This window comes from Geotrypetes seraphini, chromosome 8 (assembly GCF_902459505.1).
Source record: "Geotrypetes seraphini chromosome 8, aGeoSer1.1, whole genome shotgun sequence".
Classification (NCBI taxonomy): domain Eukaryota; kingdom Metazoa; phylum Chordata; class Amphibia; order Gymnophiona; family Dermophiidae; genus Geotrypetes; species Geotrypetes seraphini.
In genome coordinates this window covers 76,894,720-76,912,970 of record NC_047091.1, presented here as the reverse complement: position 1 = coordinate 76,912,970, position 18,251 = coordinate 76,894,720, and the positions used below count along the sequence as shown (strand labels likewise).

General features: G+C 38.0%; 1 protein-coding gene across 1 annotated transcript in view; it reads right to left on the bottom strand.

The window, feature by feature from the left end:
* Positions 1 to 1,040: 1,040 nt before the first annotated feature.
* The window catches only part of LOC117366173 (acyl-CoA-binding domain-containing protein 4-like), a 34,516-nt gene continuing 17,305 nt past the window's right edge, over positions 1,041 to 18,251 (bottom strand). Inside the window, exons 5-12 of the mRNA XM_033957348.1 lie at positions 16,413 to 16,611; positions 16,183 to 16,305; positions 15,893 to 16,080; positions 15,597 to 15,793; positions 3,014 to 3,105; positions 2,802 to 2,856; positions 2,577 to 2,674; positions 1,041 to 1,714 (exon numbers count right to left, since the gene is read on the bottom strand). Of these exons, the coding sequence (XP_033813239.1) occupies positions 1,479 to 1,714; positions 2,577 to 2,674; positions 2,802 to 2,856; positions 3,014 to 3,105; positions 15,597 to 15,793; positions 15,893 to 16,080; positions 16,183 to 16,305; positions 16,413 to 16,611 (1,188 nt within the window). The 3' untranslated portion in view covers positions 1,041 to 1,478. The remainder of the gene's footprint in view (positions 1,715 to 2,576; positions 2,675 to 2,801; positions 2,857 to 3,013; positions 3,106 to 15,596; positions 15,794 to 15,892; positions 16,081 to 16,182; positions 16,306 to 16,412; positions 16,612 to 18,251) is intronic.

The window sequence follows — 18,251 nt, the reverse complement described above, 5'->3', positions numbered from 1 at the left end:
GAGGAGATAGTGGATGTTGTGGAGGGGCAGACTAGATGGGCCATTCGACCTTTATCTGCCATCATGTTTCTATTTTTTTTTAAAAAGCCCAGTATCCGGTTTGACAGTGGACAGTCTGTGTCACTAGAAGAATGCTGCAGCTCCCCAAGTAGTATACACCATCCTTGTATTCCCTCCCATAGCCTGGAATAACTTTCACAAGTCTACATGGCTAATACTTGTTTACAGATGGATCGCCTCTAAAAATCTGAATGTTTTTAAAAAAACAGCTGGGAGAGTCTTTTACTGCAGCACATTTAGATCCTAGTGCACACAAACTGCATTTTCAGATCTTCATACATATTGTTCTAGCAAAACTAGGTGCAAATGACTGTACTAACTCGGTACATATGTGGATCTGCTTCCAGAATTCATTCAAGGTCTGGATAGAAAAATCAGACAATCTTTGTCCAAATGGAGAGTTTGACATTGCTCTCTAAATAGCTAGGTAAAGGGGCTAGAGCAGGGGTGTCCAACCTGCGGCCCTGTGAAATATTTTTTGCAGCCCCGGTCGAGGGCGATGCAGTGTTTTCCTCTGCTTCCCCCGGGTGTTTACCTTCTTGCCGGCTCCCTTCTCTGTTTTGCTGCAGCGTTTGCGCAGCCCCAGAAAACATTTTTTCCAAGCAATGCGGCCCAGGGCAGCTAAAAGGTTGGACACCCTTGAGCTTGAGGAATGGGGCGGAGATTACTTTTATAGAAAATGATACAATAACATAATTTGTCACCATTTCTGTGGATAACTGCAAGAAACCAACCCATGTCATTCTTTAGTGTCTATTTCAACCACTCAATGCAAGGCCTGAGGGTCAGTGGCTGTGTCCATTCATACTTTGATTCTTCCCTCTCTCCTTAAAGAATAACATAGGGATGTTTCCCATGGTTACCCATGGAGATGGTAAAAAATTCTGTCACCGTCTCATTCTGTGCTCTGGACCTCAGAAATGTGGTATTGTCACCAAAGCTCTGTCAGAAGATTTTCATCCATTCTAAGACAACCAAAAGATGTTTTATGTTTATTTTTATTAAAAACTTAATATACGCTTAATCTTACAACAGGTCCAAACTGTTTGCAAGCACAATGTTCAATAAAAGATTTTTTCTTTGATATAATCTGCAAATACCAGCAATCCAGCTGAAAAGTCTCTATAAAAAAAAAACACCACACAGACAAAAGCATTAAATCGATTCATAAGCAGGGAACTATAAAATGCTCCTCCCAGATTATAAAACATGAAAAAATATTCCCATGGTGAAATTCCCTAGACACCTCCCCCCTCATGTGCAAAGAGACAAGGACCTGCTCCTTACCCAGCATAGGAAGGGTTCACACTTTTGTGCATTTTGCTGACACTTGTGTATGGTAGCTCCTCACTTTTGCACTAAACTGGGAATGCTCAACACGTTCTCCTCAGATGTTACCCCCCTCCCTCCCCATTCTGCTATTGCCCAAAGAGAACTTCTAAGGGCAGTTTGTGAGTGTCAGAGAAGAACTTTCCCTCATTATTGCCTCCTCCAAAAACAAGCAGCAGAGATGACGACTGGATCACAGCTGATACTCCCCTGCTCCTTTCTTCCTCTGTCCTTGAGTCGGTAGATCCAATGGCCAAAAGCGAATGCCCAGCCCGAGGCTCCTGAGGCAAGGCACCACTCACAATAGCTGTCCAGCTTCTAGTTTCTAGGGATTAAAGAACATTTATTTCTGTGTGGTTCTTGCAGGAAAGGCATTTGAACAGCTCAGACTGACATATCTTTGAACAGTATTCTGTTATGTAAATTATCTTCATTTTCCCTATCCAACCTCTGCCCTTCCATGATGCCCCACTCAACTGAGTGTTTGGTGTGTGGATGAAAGGCATTCTGGGTATTTCTATATGCAAATAGGACAGGTTGCTATGCCTTAAGACCTTGTGACTTCTCACTCTTACCTTACAGAATGTTGTATTTCAGTCACAGTCACCCAGTGCTATGAATCACTAATAGAAGACCATGAGCGAATCTCCTATACAACCCATTTCTCCAGAGGCCGACAAAAGCCGTGGCTTGGTTTCTGCCAGATCCATATCTAACTGGATCCCCCTCCCCACTACTACAAACTATCCAACCCCCATGCCTCAGACAGAAAACCCATTTCCCTCTCCCAGACTGTCTTCCACTCTGCCCTCCTCCCCCCATATATGCCCTACTAGGCAGGCCTGGCAAAAGGCCCTGATGGCCTAATTGGCTGCACTATAACAATGGCGGCCATAACGTCCCACTGCAGCCTCACGAGACTGCCATGGGAGGTCACAGCCACTTTTTTTGAACTGGAAATGGTCTGAGCAGCAGTGATTTGCTCCTGCAGCAACTTGGGATGTTCCTGCCCCAAAGACACCACTAGACTACTTACGAAGTAGTGCTGGGGTAAGGGGAGGTGGTGGCTGGCTTGCAGCTGTGGTGGGATAGGGGTGGAGCTACAGTTCTGGGGTTCCACCGAAAATGCACAGGCATTTTCAGCTAAAACTCAAACTTAGTTAGCCTTTACATCTCTCTACACTCACCTGCATCAAAGCTGAAGGCATCACTTAGGGCCTGGTTCCCATCATAGCCACCGTGGATAAGGAAGCGGGAGTTCGACACGACAGCAGATGCATGCCAGCTGCAAATGAGCACAGTCAAGAGTCAATGCAGCATATCTGATGTGCAGGGAGAAAAGGATGGAAACAGGGCACAATGCAGAGAAAGAACAGATCACAACTCTCATGAAAAGATGAAATGCTATTTACCTCCTGGGAGATGGACAATGGCCGCTCACTTCCACTGGAGAGAATTCCATCAAACCTGAGACAGGAATAGAAGAAACTCATTATCAAGGGGGATAAGAGGGGCATTACAGCTAGATATGCATAATCTCAGCCCTTAACCACCTCTTTTTAGCAACATCATGCAAGCTCAAAGTGGCACAGCAAGCCCTCATTGTAAGGAGCTAGAGTCTTACCCAGGTCCAGAACATGTAGGTCATTAAAGCAGATGGGGGTGTCCCAACCCCCAAAGACATATAGCTCCCTCTGCAGCAGGCAAGCTGAGTGTCTAAAGAGGAGGATAAGCAAAGACACAAATTCATACCAGATTCAGGAATAGACTAGTGATTTTCATTGTAAAGCCTGGGAACCAGTGGCAGCGCCTACTGATCTTAAGTGCAGCTCTCTCTCTCCCCTCCACCTCTTGCAGATTTTGCCTTGTTTTAACTTATAGCATGTGGCTCTTAGCACATTTCATCTGTGTGGTACCAAAACCCCTCTGCTATTCTTTTTTTTTTCTTTATTAAAGATTTTCATATAGATCTTATACAAAAGTCATAACATTCTACTAACAAAAATAAATGAAATACAGAGCAGAAAATAAAATCAACAGAACAAGAATAAACAACAAAAAGTAATTGCAAAATGAGTCCCAATTCCCTCCCCCCCCCTTAAAGAGTCCTCCTCCCGAACAATAAGGTAATGAGGGAAATCAATAAATGTCAATAGTCTAGGTTGGTGACAGGTCAAAAGCGCACGAGGACAAAGGCGCGCCGACAACCGAGCGCGGACAACTGAGCGCAGGGCTTAACTTTTTCCCTAAAAAACAGGGAAAAAGTTAAGTTTCCAGTATAATGAGGGGGGGTTACAACCCCCCACAACGCCAGCGCGATCTCCATTAAGTAAAGTGGAGGGGTTCCCCACCAACACCCCCTGTCGGAGCCCTTTAAAATACGTTTTTTCTTCGGCGCAATGAAGTCCTGCGCTCAGTTGTCTGCGCGCCTTTGTCCTCGCGCGCTTTAGACTATGAACCGTCTAGGTTGTGGGTCACTGTTGGTGTACTTCCTTTCAAGAAATAAAGGGGTCCCAAATCTTCAATAGGCTAGGCTTTATTACCAAATTCAAAGTGAGTCTGTTGCGCTAAGTATTCTAGATGGATCGTGTGAAGATCCAAGCACAGCTCGTAAAGTTGTTGGAGCAGAGCTGAAATGGTATCTCTCTGCTTGGCCTTCACCTCCAGATCTGCAATTTGTTGAAGCAATGAGTTTTCTTGGCCCTGAACAGTGGTGCATAAATGGGCATTCAAAGCAATCAGGTGGCCACACATTACTGCTTTATGCCCCTCCCAGAGAGAAGAGGGTGTAACATCCCCAGTGTCATTTATGTCTAAATAATCCAGAAGTTCTTTTTCTATTTGCATAACTTGTTGAGGAACCAGTAATAAAGCGTTATCAAGACACCATCAAAAGGACCTAAGATCTAGTTCTAACAGGGTGAAATCTAAAGACAAAGGAGTATGATCCGACCAAGTGCGGGCCAAGATCTCAGTAGCTTCCAAATAAAACCCCTCTGCTATTCTGGTGAGACCTTGAGACACTGAAGATAACAGAACAGCTGGTCCGGAGGCTGTGTGGACATCAAACATCTGGAGGACACAGACGTTTAACAAACAGGGGAGGTGAAAGATTGGTTTGGAAGAGATGAGGTGGAGATAGTTATGGTAAAGGCAGGAGAGGTGGGAGAAGCTGGCTAGGATGGAGTTGGGACTCCCTGTCTCCACGGATAACCATGGGAAACTATCCTGTGTCTATCTCAATGTCAGTCCTTCTACACCAGCATTCTTCAATGCAAGGCTTGAGGGTCAGTGGTTGTATCCATTCATACTCTGATGACATGGTGACAGAGTTCATCACCGTCCCCACTGATAACCACTGGAAATCATCTCCATATCATTCTTTAAGGAGTGAGGGAAGAATCAGAGTATGAATGGGTACAACCACTGACCCTCAAGCCTTGCATTGGAGAATGTTGGTTTAGAAGGACCGAGGGCGAGATAGACACCAAAGAATGACATGAGGATGGTTTCCCACAGTTAACTGCGGGGTCTGAATTTTGGTCACGTCATTCTCTGCTCTAATTCTTCCCTCTCTCCTTAAAGAATGACGTGGGGATGGTTTCTCGCGGTTAACTGCAGGGTCAGGGACAAATTCTGTCACCGTGTCATTCTCCAGTGAGAGTGCATTAGGGGAGAGTTTGTCAGGTGTTAAGAGTTATATGGAAAGGTGGGTGAGAGAAGTGTGTTGAGGCAGAAAAAGTACATTATGCATAATAGACCAGACCTTTTTTAAACTACAAAGTTTGCTCATACTGTGCCCAAGAAGCTGAGCTGGCCACTGCATCTCTTGACCCTCATTTGAAAAATAGTAAAGATCACCAGCACAATAAAAATAGGAGCAAAAAAAGTGATTTACTTAATTATAAACAAATTAGCTTCAGAAATTGAGAGTAAACTTATTCATCCAACATGTATATTCATTCTTAATAAACAGATATGAGTCCTCATACATACAACAAGGGCAGCAAACATTCATGCCGATATCCCTCATGGGGTAGTGTATTTTAAAATTTTTATAACTGTTTGGTATTTGTCGGGTTTTTGTTAATTTCTTCTTTTCAATATGCAAACCCAAACTACCACTGCAAATTCTGTATCCAAGCAGAAAAATATGTATAAAGGAGCAGTTATCTTAATGTGCCCAATGGTGACTCAACCGTTTCACACTGACGTTTCCTCAGGGGGCTGTACTTCATTTTAAAATATTGTTTCTGCGTATTCTTAAGAGGTGCATACAATAAATCACTGGGTCATTCTTTTTTGCATAACCTGACAAAACAAAATACATATTGGAAACTTCATTTAACTAGAAAAGATGATAATAAATGTCCATTATAAAAGATTCAATAAATATCCATTGTAAAATATACTCATCTCACACAGAGTAATAATTCTGAAAACTTAGCTGACTGAAACTTTCAAAATGGTGCTGCCTTTTAAAAAGAATGCCGTCAGTTTGAGCCAATCATGTATCCAATTGAAAAAGGAAATTAATTCAGAGTCCTTGTCCAAAGCATAATATATCGTCAATATACCTATACCAGGAATGAATTTTCTCTTCAAAAGGTGATTTAAAAATCCACTCATCCTTAAATGTATTCATGAAGAGACATGCAATTGACAGGGCAAAAGTATCCTTCATTGCTACGCCTGCAATTTGCAAATACAGCTGATTATTATAAATAAAGAAATTCGATTCCGGAACTTGGAGGACAAGCAGATGGCTGGCTAACGGCTGAGCTCCTCTCTAAGAGCATTTTTCAGTTGAATTTGAATAATAATTTTTCTTCTGATTTAAAAATAAATTCCTGAAAATGATTTCAACTAAGCAAAAGATCCATGAAGTTCCTTCTAAGTCAACTGGGAAGACAAAAAGAATGAAAGAAGACTCTCAGTCAAGTGAGGTTCCTCTGCCAATGGATGCTTTGGACTTTATTGAAGTGCTAGAAGAACTAAGGAAAATAAACATTAATATAACGGAAGTGAAACAGGAGATTAATATTATAAATAATAAATTTGACATATTAAACAACAGAATGGACAAGATAGAAAATAAAATGGAAAAGATTGAAAATTTACAGCAAAATTACAAAGAAGATCATACCATATTAATGGACATGAAAAAAAAATTAATTGATATGGAAAACAGATCGAGAAACCAAAATTTAAGAATTATTGGATTAAGAGAAGATGTTGAAGGAAAAAATATGATCTCTTTCCTAGAAGAGGTTATTCCAAAAATTCTCCCAATAAAAACAAAAGGAATAATAGAAATAGAAAAGGCACACAGGATTGGCAAGAAGAAACATCAAGAAAAAGAGAAACCAAGAACTGTTATATTCAGGGTAAGAAAATTTCAGCATGTTTTAGATATCCTACAAGCTGCAAAGGAGATGAAAAATCTCACATATAAAGATTCTAAACTGTCTTTTATTCAGGATTTTGCTAAAGAAACTGTACAAGTTAGGAAACAATTTTTACTCCTAAGACAACCATTGAAAGAAATAGGTGCTAAATATGGATTATATTACCCAGCATCTATGAGAATTACATATAAAGAAAAATCTTTTCAATTCGAAGATCCAGCAAAACTTAAAGAATTTATATCATCTCTTGAATTACCTATGAGTTAAAATATATTGGTATCTGAAAGATGAATGAAATATATTTTTAATAATATTTATTTAAAGTCTTTTAAATAGATAAAATATTTATATCTAGAAAATATAGGAAAAATATAATTTTTATATGCTTTAAAAGGATGTAAAATGGCACCTGAAAATGATCTACCAACTGTTTTGGAATAGTTTTAAAATAAGAGAAAGATTCCACTTAAGAATAGTGATAGCAGTAAGTAAACAAATATTCACATTTACCTGACGTCAAGGAAACAGAATGAAGAGTGATGGAATTTTGAAAGGGAATTCTCAAGAACCTTAAGGAAGGCTGGACATTTTTCTGAAGTGATTCTAAAGAAGAAGAACAGAGGTGATAGGAGAGAACAGCTGGCTGTGAAAATGAAAGAGACAGCTTCATTTATAATATGGACTAAGAATTTGTTGAACAACACAGCAAAGAATAACAAAGTACAGCCGGATACAGGAAGAGCTGATGATTCTAGACATGAAACACGGTGTAAAGACAATAATCTAAGAAGAACAGACAAGAATGTAAGAACTGAAACCCTTGGAGGTGGAACTAAAGCCTGCAAGAAGGGAATAGCTACTGGTATAGGGTCTTTTTTATGGCTCTGGCATTCAAGCAGTGGATAATAAAGGATTAAGTAACTTGCTGAGGGACACAAGGAGCAGCACTGGGATTTGATCTCCAAACCTCTGGGTGCAAAGGCAGCAGCACTACCAGTGAGCCACAGACCTTCTCTCTCAGAAATTACAGAGCACAGTCCTAGAGCAAATGGACTCGGGCTCCTGTGTAACCCATGGATTTGGTGGCTTTAAATGTAAACACCCAAGAAGTTGCCTGGGTTACCTACACATAAATCCAGTCTAGAAGATAAAAGTGTTTCTTTTTAGCTAATCTTGGGCCCTTTTTACTAAGCTGCTAGGCAGCTCATGCACACCTAACACAACTTAAAATAGCTAAAGTGTCTAAAATATCAGAATCCATTGTTTCTTTTCTATGTGCTGCCTGATTAGACTAGATACAGGACAGATCTTATACATCCGTCACTTATTCAAAAAAAATGGTATGTGGATGCAAATGGGAAAAATAGTGATATTTATTTAGTAAAGATGAAAGGAAAGAATGAGTACAAGGTTTGAATGGAATGAATGGAATATGTACACTTGAGAATATGAATGGTTGTTTAAATTGGAAAGATTGATGTTTCCCTTATGAAACAAAAAGTAAAATCGTATATTCAGATTAAATTGTTTCGGTAATATATTCATAATATAAATGAAAAATGTATATTAAATTTCTTCATATGGATAAGATGTATGAAATAGAGAATTTCGTCAGAATATTTAATATAGTGGGAAATAATAAAATAAAATAAAAATAAAAATATATAAATAAATACAAAAAAAAAAAAAATAAGTATATATATATTAAAATGGATATGAGGTTTACAACACTGAATTGGGAGATATGTAAAGAGGAAAAACAGGAATTTAAGTATTTAAAATGTTTCAACTTATAGAATATAGGGGAAATAATGAAATGAATTGCTTGGGAGGGGGAAGAGGGCTAGTCTGATAGTTTGACTTCAAGTTATCGCATTCTAAGAAGGGGTGGGATAAGGGAGGGTGTAGGGATGGGTTTCGGGGATTTTATTAATATAATCTGTAAGAAATTAAGGGAGAAAAGAAATATATCTTATAATAAATTAAGGGAAATTAAATTTTTACAAAGAAAATATACATTGCATAATTTATTGAAGTTCATATTTGTTATTAATAATTCTAACAATGGAGCTTAAAATATTATCGCTTAATGTTAATGGATTGAACCATCCTATCAAAAGAAAGAAAACCCTTTTATATCTGAAACAACAAAATATAGATATCTGCTATATTCAAGAGACACACTTATCAGCTATAGAATCTAAAAAATTAAAAAATACATGGATAAAACATTGTTTTTATGCACCAGCTGTAAATAAAAAAGCAGGAGTTGCAATTTTGGTAAGCAAGAGATGTACTGCAAATTTCAAATTTATTTCAGCTGATCCCTTAGGAAGATGGTTACATATAGACATGAAAATGGGAAATACTACCATGACACTGTTCAATATATACGCACCTAATACGAACCAAATTGAATTTTTTAAAACTCTGCAACAAATATTATTACCACTGGCTACTTCAAACTTAGTGGTGGCTGGGGATTTTAATGCTGTTATAGATCCAATTATGGACAAAAAACCTAGTAAAAATATGAAATCATTAGGATTAGATAATTTAGTAACAAATTGTGATTTGAAAGATATATGGCGAATATTTCATTTTAATGACCGGGAATTTTCATTTTTTTCCCATGTTCATAAATCTTTTTCAATGATAGATTATATATTGGTTTCAAATTCATTAGTTCAACTAGTAACACAAGCCTCCATAGATCCAATTATTTTATCTGATCATGGTGGAGTGTGGATTAAAATTAAGATAGTTGATAAAGAAGACAATAGACCTATATGGAGATTTGATAATGCCTTGCTTGTTGAACCAAATTTTATTGAGGAATTACAAGTGAAAATCAAAGATTATTTTCAAACTAACAATACAAAGGATATTTCAATAGAAATATTATGGGATGCTTTTAAAGCAACCATTAGAGGTCAAATTATTTCCTTTTCGGCATATATAAAAAAAAAAATTAAAGAACAATTTAATAATTTGGAAAAAGATATAAAATTACTGGAATCTAAATTAATTAAAAAATGGGAATATTCTACATTACAAGACCTCTTGAAAGCTAAAGGGAAATATAATGAATATTCTTCTAAGTTAATTAGGAAAGATTTATTTTCTCAACAAGCATTGTATTATGGAAATTCAAATAAGGCGGGAAGAATATTGGCAAATTATCTAAAAGCTAAAAAAAGGAAAACAAAAATAGCAATGATAAAAGATGAAAAAGGAAATATTTATTCTCAAAATGGACCGATTATAAAACAATTTTTAAATTTTTACAAAAACCTGTATTCTTCTGAATCTTACTTGGATAAAGAAAAAGATGGTAAAAAATTTTTAAAATCAATTAAGGGACCGAAAATTCCTGAGCATATAAAAGAAAATTTAGAAAAGCCAATATTAATAAACGAATTGCAAACAGCATTGAAGTCCCTTAGAGTTGGATCCGCTCCAGGTGGAGATGGTTTTACTATAGAGTTTTATAAATCATTTCAAATTACCATATTACCATATTTATTAAATTTATATCAGACTCAACTTACTAAAGGATATATTATGGGTACCATGGCTGAATCGTTAACTATTGTTTTACCAAAGCCAAATAAAGATCCCACACTGGTTTCCAATTACAGGCCTATTTCTTTAATTAATATTGATGGAAAAATATTGGCTAAGATTTTGGCTATTCGTTTAGCTAAAGCTCTCCCTTTTATTATTGGAATACACCAAACAGGATTCATTGCTCAAAGACATTCTTCTAACAACACTAGAATGGCATTACATATGTTGACTTTGTCCAAAACCTTAAAAGATCCAGTTTTCTCTGTATCTCTTGATGCAGAGAAAGCTTTTGATCGTGTTGAAAGGACCTTTATGTATCAAGTGATGGAATGGTTTGGAATTGGATCAGGATTCGTTCAAATGGTTCAAACTTTGTATAGTTCTCCTGTTGCTAAATTATATATTAATAATAATTTTTCAGAAGTTTTCAAATTGCAAAGGGGAGTTAGACAAGGCTGTCCTTTATCTCCTCTGCTTTTTGATATTGTATTGGAACCCTTATTATTAACTATTCAACAGACAGAGGAGATAGAAGGTATTCCGCATAAAGATCGAGAATATAAGATTTCAGCTTATGCAGATGATATATTGCTCTATTTGAGAAATCCTGAGACAACCATTCCTTGCTTACTTAAGTTAATTGAGAATTTTGGGAAATATTCAGGATATAAGATAAATTGGTCCAAATCAGAAGTTCTTCCACTCAATGTACATTGTACAAAAGGCTTATTCGATTCATTTCCTTTTCTCTGGAAGGAAGATGGAATAAAATATTTAGGCATTTTTATTAAAAACACATTGGAAGAAACAATAAAAATAAATGAAAAATTATTATTGCAAAAGGTCACGGAAATGTGTGAGCAATGGAATCCTTTACACCTTTCATGGTGGGGGAGAGTTCAAACTATTAAGATGATGATTTTGCCTGTAGTTTGTTATCAGTTGGGCATGCTAACTGTATTTTTTCAAGGGTCCTTTTATAAAAAGTTAAATAGCATTCTATTAAAATTTATTTGGCTGGGGAAAACTCCTAGAATAGCTTTGGTATCTTTACAAAGATCAATTTCAGAGGGAGGGGTAAATTTTCCAAACTTTTATAGGTACCATCAAGCCTATATTTTGCGTCATGGTATGTATTGGATCCTCCCAGAACTCATGGAAAAACTCCCAGATTGGTTATATATAGAATGGCAACTCATGTCTCCAATTCGATTGTCACATGTTCTCAGTATCAAAATGCCTAGTTATAGTAAAGATAATAAAATACTAGCAGATACATGGAAAACTCTAAGATATATAAGCAATTTAACAACTATTCCAATTTACAAATCTACAAATCAATCTATATGGGTAAACTCCAGGATTCAAATTGGAGGAGAAAGACTACTCTGGAAGCATTGGATGATAGCAGGAATACGTATATTAGATGATATCATTTCTAATGGTACTATGCTTGAATTTTCACAGTTGCAACATAAATTTGGACTGAATAAATCAGAAAATTTTAGATGGATGCAACTGAAGCATGCCATTCAGGCGGGGTTCCCTGACTGGAAAAATCTTAATAATCATTATAGTATGGAATTCCTTTGTTTTCAGACAGACTTCCTGGGTCACCAGGCCTCCCAGTGGTATAAATTATTAAATGGATTTACTAAGAAGAAATTAAAAACTGGTTTAAGAGATATTTGGAGCATTGAGATTAAGCATGAAATTACTGCATCTCAATGGCCACGAATTTGGTCTTGGAGGATGAAATGTACGGTTTCAGCATCTATGAAACAAACTTGGTTTTTTCTGTTGCATAGAACGTTATGGACCCCTGTTAGATTACAAAAACTAGATAGTTCTTTGTCTAATAGATGCTGGCATTGTCATTTAGAAGTAGGAACTTTAGATCATTTATTGTTTCACTGCCCATACATTATGAATTTTTGGAAATCAATTTGGGACCAAATTAATAATTTATTAGAAAACCCAGTGGCATTGACTTATGATACTGTAATATTTGGTATGGAAATGAGAACCAAAAGTCAGATTTCGGCAAATAACAACAAATTATTACTAATAATGACTGGAGTTGCCATTCAACAAATCACATTTAACTGGAAAGATTGGAAGAGATTAAACTACAATTTCTGGTGGAACTCTTTATGCCATATTTATAAAATGGAAAGGTTTATTGCAGTACAACGGGGCTATCTTAAAAGGTTTCAGGATATATGGAAACCATTAATGAAATATTGTAAAGATTAAAGTAAAACTGATTCCCTTATATTAATTATTATTTTAAGATGCAGGGGGGGGTATTTTAATATCACATGTTTTATATGATAATAAAATATATGGGTGGGTGGAATGGGATAGGGATGGGGTTAAGAATTTATGAGATGTATCAATGAATAATTCTAAGTGATGTATTTATTATTTATGTGAATGAATATATTATAACACTTTATGTAATCTTGAAAATGAATAAAGAATACAAAAAAAAAAAAATAAATAAAGAAATTCTTTTTTAAACATATTCTCACTAAATTCAAAATAAAATTGGTAGGTACTTTATGTGTTTTTTCTCTATGCTGTAATGCTTCTGCTACTACTGCATAGCATCATCTTGTGGTATAGAAGTATTTATACTTTGGACAGAGACTCAGAATGAATTCATTTCCTTTTTCAATTGGCTCAATACTTGAAATCCATATATATACAATTTACTTATAATTGTTTTTATTAATCTATTGCCTTTTTGGATGTCTTAACACAATCGATATCCGGTTTTGCAACTACTGTACATAAAAAAGTAACTGACAAAAATACTTATCTTAGCAATGAGAGTTGTCATCCTAGACATCTACGTGATATTTAAGGTTTAGGAGAATATGTAGTGATGAGAAAGAATTTAAGAAACACTCACGCAGGCTCACTAAGGATTTACAAAAATGTGGGTATAAAGCGAGGACGCTCCACAGAGCTTACCACCGGGCAAAGTTTAACCACCAAGAAGTCCTGTTAGGCACAACTAATGCAATAAAAGAGCAGGAGGACACAGATAATTTTAACTTTTGATTATGCAGGATTCAAATGCTAGTCCAATTCTAAACAAGATAATATGTAGGAATTGGAAGATTATTCAATCACATCCCGTTTTTGAACATAAAAATGTAAGAACTGCTTACAAAAGGGGACAAAATTTAAAAGATAATTTAAGTCCAACTTGCTTATCTTTTAAGAACAAGACAACAGGACCCGTGGGACATTATTGTGGGTCCTGTAAATGCTGTGATATTACTATGCAGTCCAAAACGTTTATGAATCCCCTGGACAAAAAGATTTATGCACTCAAACATTTTAGTAATTGCAACACTTTGTTTGCAGTATATGCAATACAATGCCCATACCAAAAAATATATGTGGGGAAAAACTACCTGTAGCTTGAAGATCCGTATGAATGAGCACAAATCTAGTTTGAAGAGGAGAAAGATCGAGGCACCTATGGTACAACCATTGCATTGATTGCAACCATTTTTCAGAACTACGGTGCATAATTATTGATATTCAGAAGAACATTAAGAAGGGGAGATCGAGATAAAATGTTAACTCGGCGTGAGCAAAAATGGATCAATAAATTATGTGCTCTGGAACTGTGAGGTTTGAACGGTGGTTTGGAGTGGAGGATTTTTTTACTCGTAGGATTCATATAAGGCTTCTGCCATTTGCACCTCTCTTTTCCATCTGTATACACACAAGAAAGCACTGTGATTGAAGAGATTTGGACATCAGTACCCATTACAATGAATGCATTTCAATGTCCAATGAAAATTTTGATGGAAGCTATTAGATACATGATTGGCTGAAACTGACGGCGTTCTGTTTAAAAATCAGCGCCATTCTGAAAATTTCAATCAGCTGAGTTTTCAGAATTCGTCCTCGGCATGAGATGAGTAAGTTTTATAATGGATATTTTGTGAATCTTATCTTTTTCTAGTTAAATGAAGTTTCCAACATGTATTTTGTTTTGTCAGGTAATGCAAAAAAAGAATGACCCAGTGATTTATTGTATGCACCTCTTAAGAATACGCAGAAGCAATATTTAAAAAAGCACAGCCCCCTGAGGAAACATCAGTGTGAAACGGCTGAGTCACCATCGGGCACATTAAGATAACTGCTCCTTTATACATATTTTTCTACTTGGATACACCATTTGCAGTGGTAGCAGTTTTGGTGCTATGGAAACTCCGTACCATAAAAACATACTTCGACGACATTTCATTCCGCCTACTAGTACAATCCTCCATCCTCAGCATACTGGACTACTGCAACATCATTTACTTGAGTGCCACAAAGAAAACCACCAGGAGACTAAGGATAATCCAGAACACCGCTGTTCGCCTCATATTTGGCCTGAAAAAATGGGATCACACCACCCCTTTCTACCACAAACTCCACTGGCTCCCACTAGAATCCAGAATCATTCAAATTCGCCTGTTTTTGTTACAAAACAATATTTGGTTTACCCCAAGCTACCATCTCCCCTCACAACACTAAGAACTCCTGCAGAATTCAACTCTTCGCCTTCCAGGCCGCCAAACTAAACCCATGGCTAGCCCGAATGGTCCTTAAGGCCCCCAACTACTTTGACTTTAGAAAATTACTAAAAACTCACCTATTCCAAGACTAGGACCCTTAATACCCCTTCATTAACCTCCACCTCTCCCCTACTGAACCCCCCCCCTGGCTCCCCCTTACTTCTCTTCGCTGTTCGCAACTCTGATCAATCTTGTATGGAACCACTTGTAACTCTGTTTAATTAATGTGAACCGCCTAGAACTCATCTGGGTATGGCGGTATACAAAAATAAAGTTGTTATTATTATTATATTGAAAAGAAATAATTAACAAAAAAACGACACATACAAACAGATAAAAATTTAAAAAGGAATTTGATGATGAAATACACTACCCCGTGAGGAATATCGGCATGAATGTTTGCTGCTCTGGGTGTATGAGGACCCATTTATCTGTTTATTAAGAACGAATATACATGTTGAAAGATCACCGACAGTCATGCACAGAGCATTTCATATATTAAATCCTGCAGAAGCTCAGAGGCAACTTCTCCAAATGTCTCTCTCCTTTTCCAGATACACTCCTCCAGTCAACTCCCAATTCCCATCTCTAAAGAATCTCCTGCAGCCCTCTGCTTCCTCTTCATATTGCAGACACTCACCCTGAGCGGGCGGCAGGTTTCCAGCCCTGCACAATGGGCTGGTACCAGATCTCATTCTGTGGATCAAAGATATAGAGGGAATCACTGCAGCCATCTGGCTCAGGGTGTGGCCGGGGGAAAACCCCTCCAAAGACGAAAAGCTCTCTCTGGAAGAAGGTGCTGCTATGATAGGCCAGAGGAGGAACCTTCCCACACGCCTGAAAGGAGAGAGGCAGATAAAATCAGGTGTAGATTTCAGATTGAGATGTCAGTATTTGCACTATAGGTCCCTCCAGACACCCTCTCAGCCCCTGTACCTTCACCATGGACCACCTCCAGGAGACAGTGTCTAGGATGTGCATGTCATTAAACCACTTCTGATTCTTGGAGCCACCAAAGACATAAATACGCCGAGTCTCAGGGTCAAAAGTGGCACTGTGGCCCACACGGCACTCAGGAGTTGGGCCCTTGGCCACAGTCCCTGCAGTGGTCCAGGAGTTATCCTCTACAAAAAGTAACGTTCAAAGAAGAAGCAGAAATCAGATGAGGTTCCTTCAAAAATATGAATGTTACGCCATTTTCAGGGCATTTTCTCTTCTTCCATCACCTGTTGACAATTTCCACATGGCATCCTGGCAGAACTTCATATGAGCTCCCTGCCCACCTATCAGCAGGGCTGTCCAATCATTGATGGCACAAAGCGCATGGCCCCAACGACCAGAAGGCACAGCTTGAAGAAGAAAACCAAACACATATATAGATAAGAACTGAGAATGCAGCTTGGTATTTACAATCCACTCCCTTCCATAGTAGCATGAAATTTATACTCAAACTCACGTGTCACCAGGTCTCTATCATCTAGGTGGTCAGCCAGTATCTTATCCCGTGCTGCAAAGAGTAGGGTCTTTGGCATGGTGCTCTTTCGATATTGGGGGCTGGAACAGGAATTCTCCAAGTCACGACTGGCACCCGAGTGCTTCCGCTTCCCATAATTTTGTTTCTCAACCTGCCAAAGGCTCCCAGTCTGCTCAATAGCCTAGCAAAACAGACAGCTTCAAGAAATGGTGATCTACTCTTCTGTGACTCCACAGTAGCCTCAATGATAAAACAACAAATAAGAAGGTCTGTGAGGGGTGCAGTGATGTGGGGCCATTTGGACAGACTCACTGCAGGACCTCATTTGCCCAAGTCAGTTGGCCTGTAAAGAAGCTTGTTCCTTTTTTTTTGTCTGTATTACAATTAGACAAGTTTCTTAGGAAAGACTCAAGGATTCAATAAAGGGCGCTAAAACTTAGGTGCCAATGCCAATTCCATAAAGGCTTACTATCTCCACAGAATATGATTAATAATCGTCTTATGCTCAGAGTGTAGACTCTAGTTTTTATATTGCAGATACTCTGAGCATCCAGAAAATCTTTTGAATTATTTGTCAAAAGAATTCATGAGCCTCAGTCCCACCACTCCACCGCATCAAATAACTTTCATCGCGGTGAGCTTTACGTGGTTATTTCCTCATCGGCTCTTTCTATTTTTTTATCCCATTTTTCTTTATTCTCAAATCTTTTAAAAGCACATTGTGCTGTTGCTACAATTCCTTTAGCGTTTTCTATGAAAGTGCTTAGTGCTTACTCAATTCATTATATTTCTACCTCAATTCATAAAAGTTTTATAAATATATAAATATATCAAAAAAACTTAGCTTATGTAGTTTAATTCATCTAACTTCATAACATTCATTGTTTAGTTTGTTCGGTTTGGGAGGGTTGGACAACATTGCATGTAATTGCTGTTATAGAATACTAGCGCAAGTCTGCATTTTGGTACCTCACGCATGTCAAAGGCTGGTGTTAATATCCACACCCAAATACTGGCACTTATCCACATAACCAATAGTATTCTATAACTTAGTGCCTAGTTGTTGGCATGCCCACGACCTCCCGTGTCCACGCTTCCCTTGGAGTAGCACACCATCAAAATTAGGCAGTCATTAACACACAACTACAAATTAGTGCTTAACATCAATTATTGGTACTTAATGGCAATTTAAAACTAATTAGCTAATTTAGTTACATGAGCTGATTGAAAAGTAACGAGACTGCCTCTGTTTTTCTTGCCAAGACGTAGACGTGGCAATGCTGGGCTGGTTCTTGTGAAGCTCATACAGCCGACATTTCTGAACCTCGAGTTGGACTGCCATAGTCTTCATTGTTGGGTCCCAGCGAGAGGAAGAACTTTGTAAGTTTTGTCATGGCAGATGAGGAAGATGCGTGACAGTACGCCAGAGGTGCCCGATTGAATTATGTTATTACGCTTGGAAAGAGCAGTGGTGAAACTCTTGAAATGTTACGGCAAGCATATGCTGTGCGGAAAGAGGTTCTCTTCAGATGGTGAAGTGAAAAATGTCACAACTGCAGCGCTAAAGCACAGTTACTTACAGTAACAGGTGTTATCCAGTGACAGCAGGCAGATATTCTTGACTGATGGGTGACGGCACCGACGGAGCCCCGGTACGGACAATTTTAGAGTGATTGCACTCTAAGAACTTGGAAAGTTCTAGCAGGCCGCACCGCGCACGCGCGAGTGCCTTCCCGCCCGACGGAGGCGCGCGGTCCCCAGTTAGGATAAGCCAGCTAAGAAGCCAACCCGGGGAGGTGGGTGGGACGCAAGAATATCTGC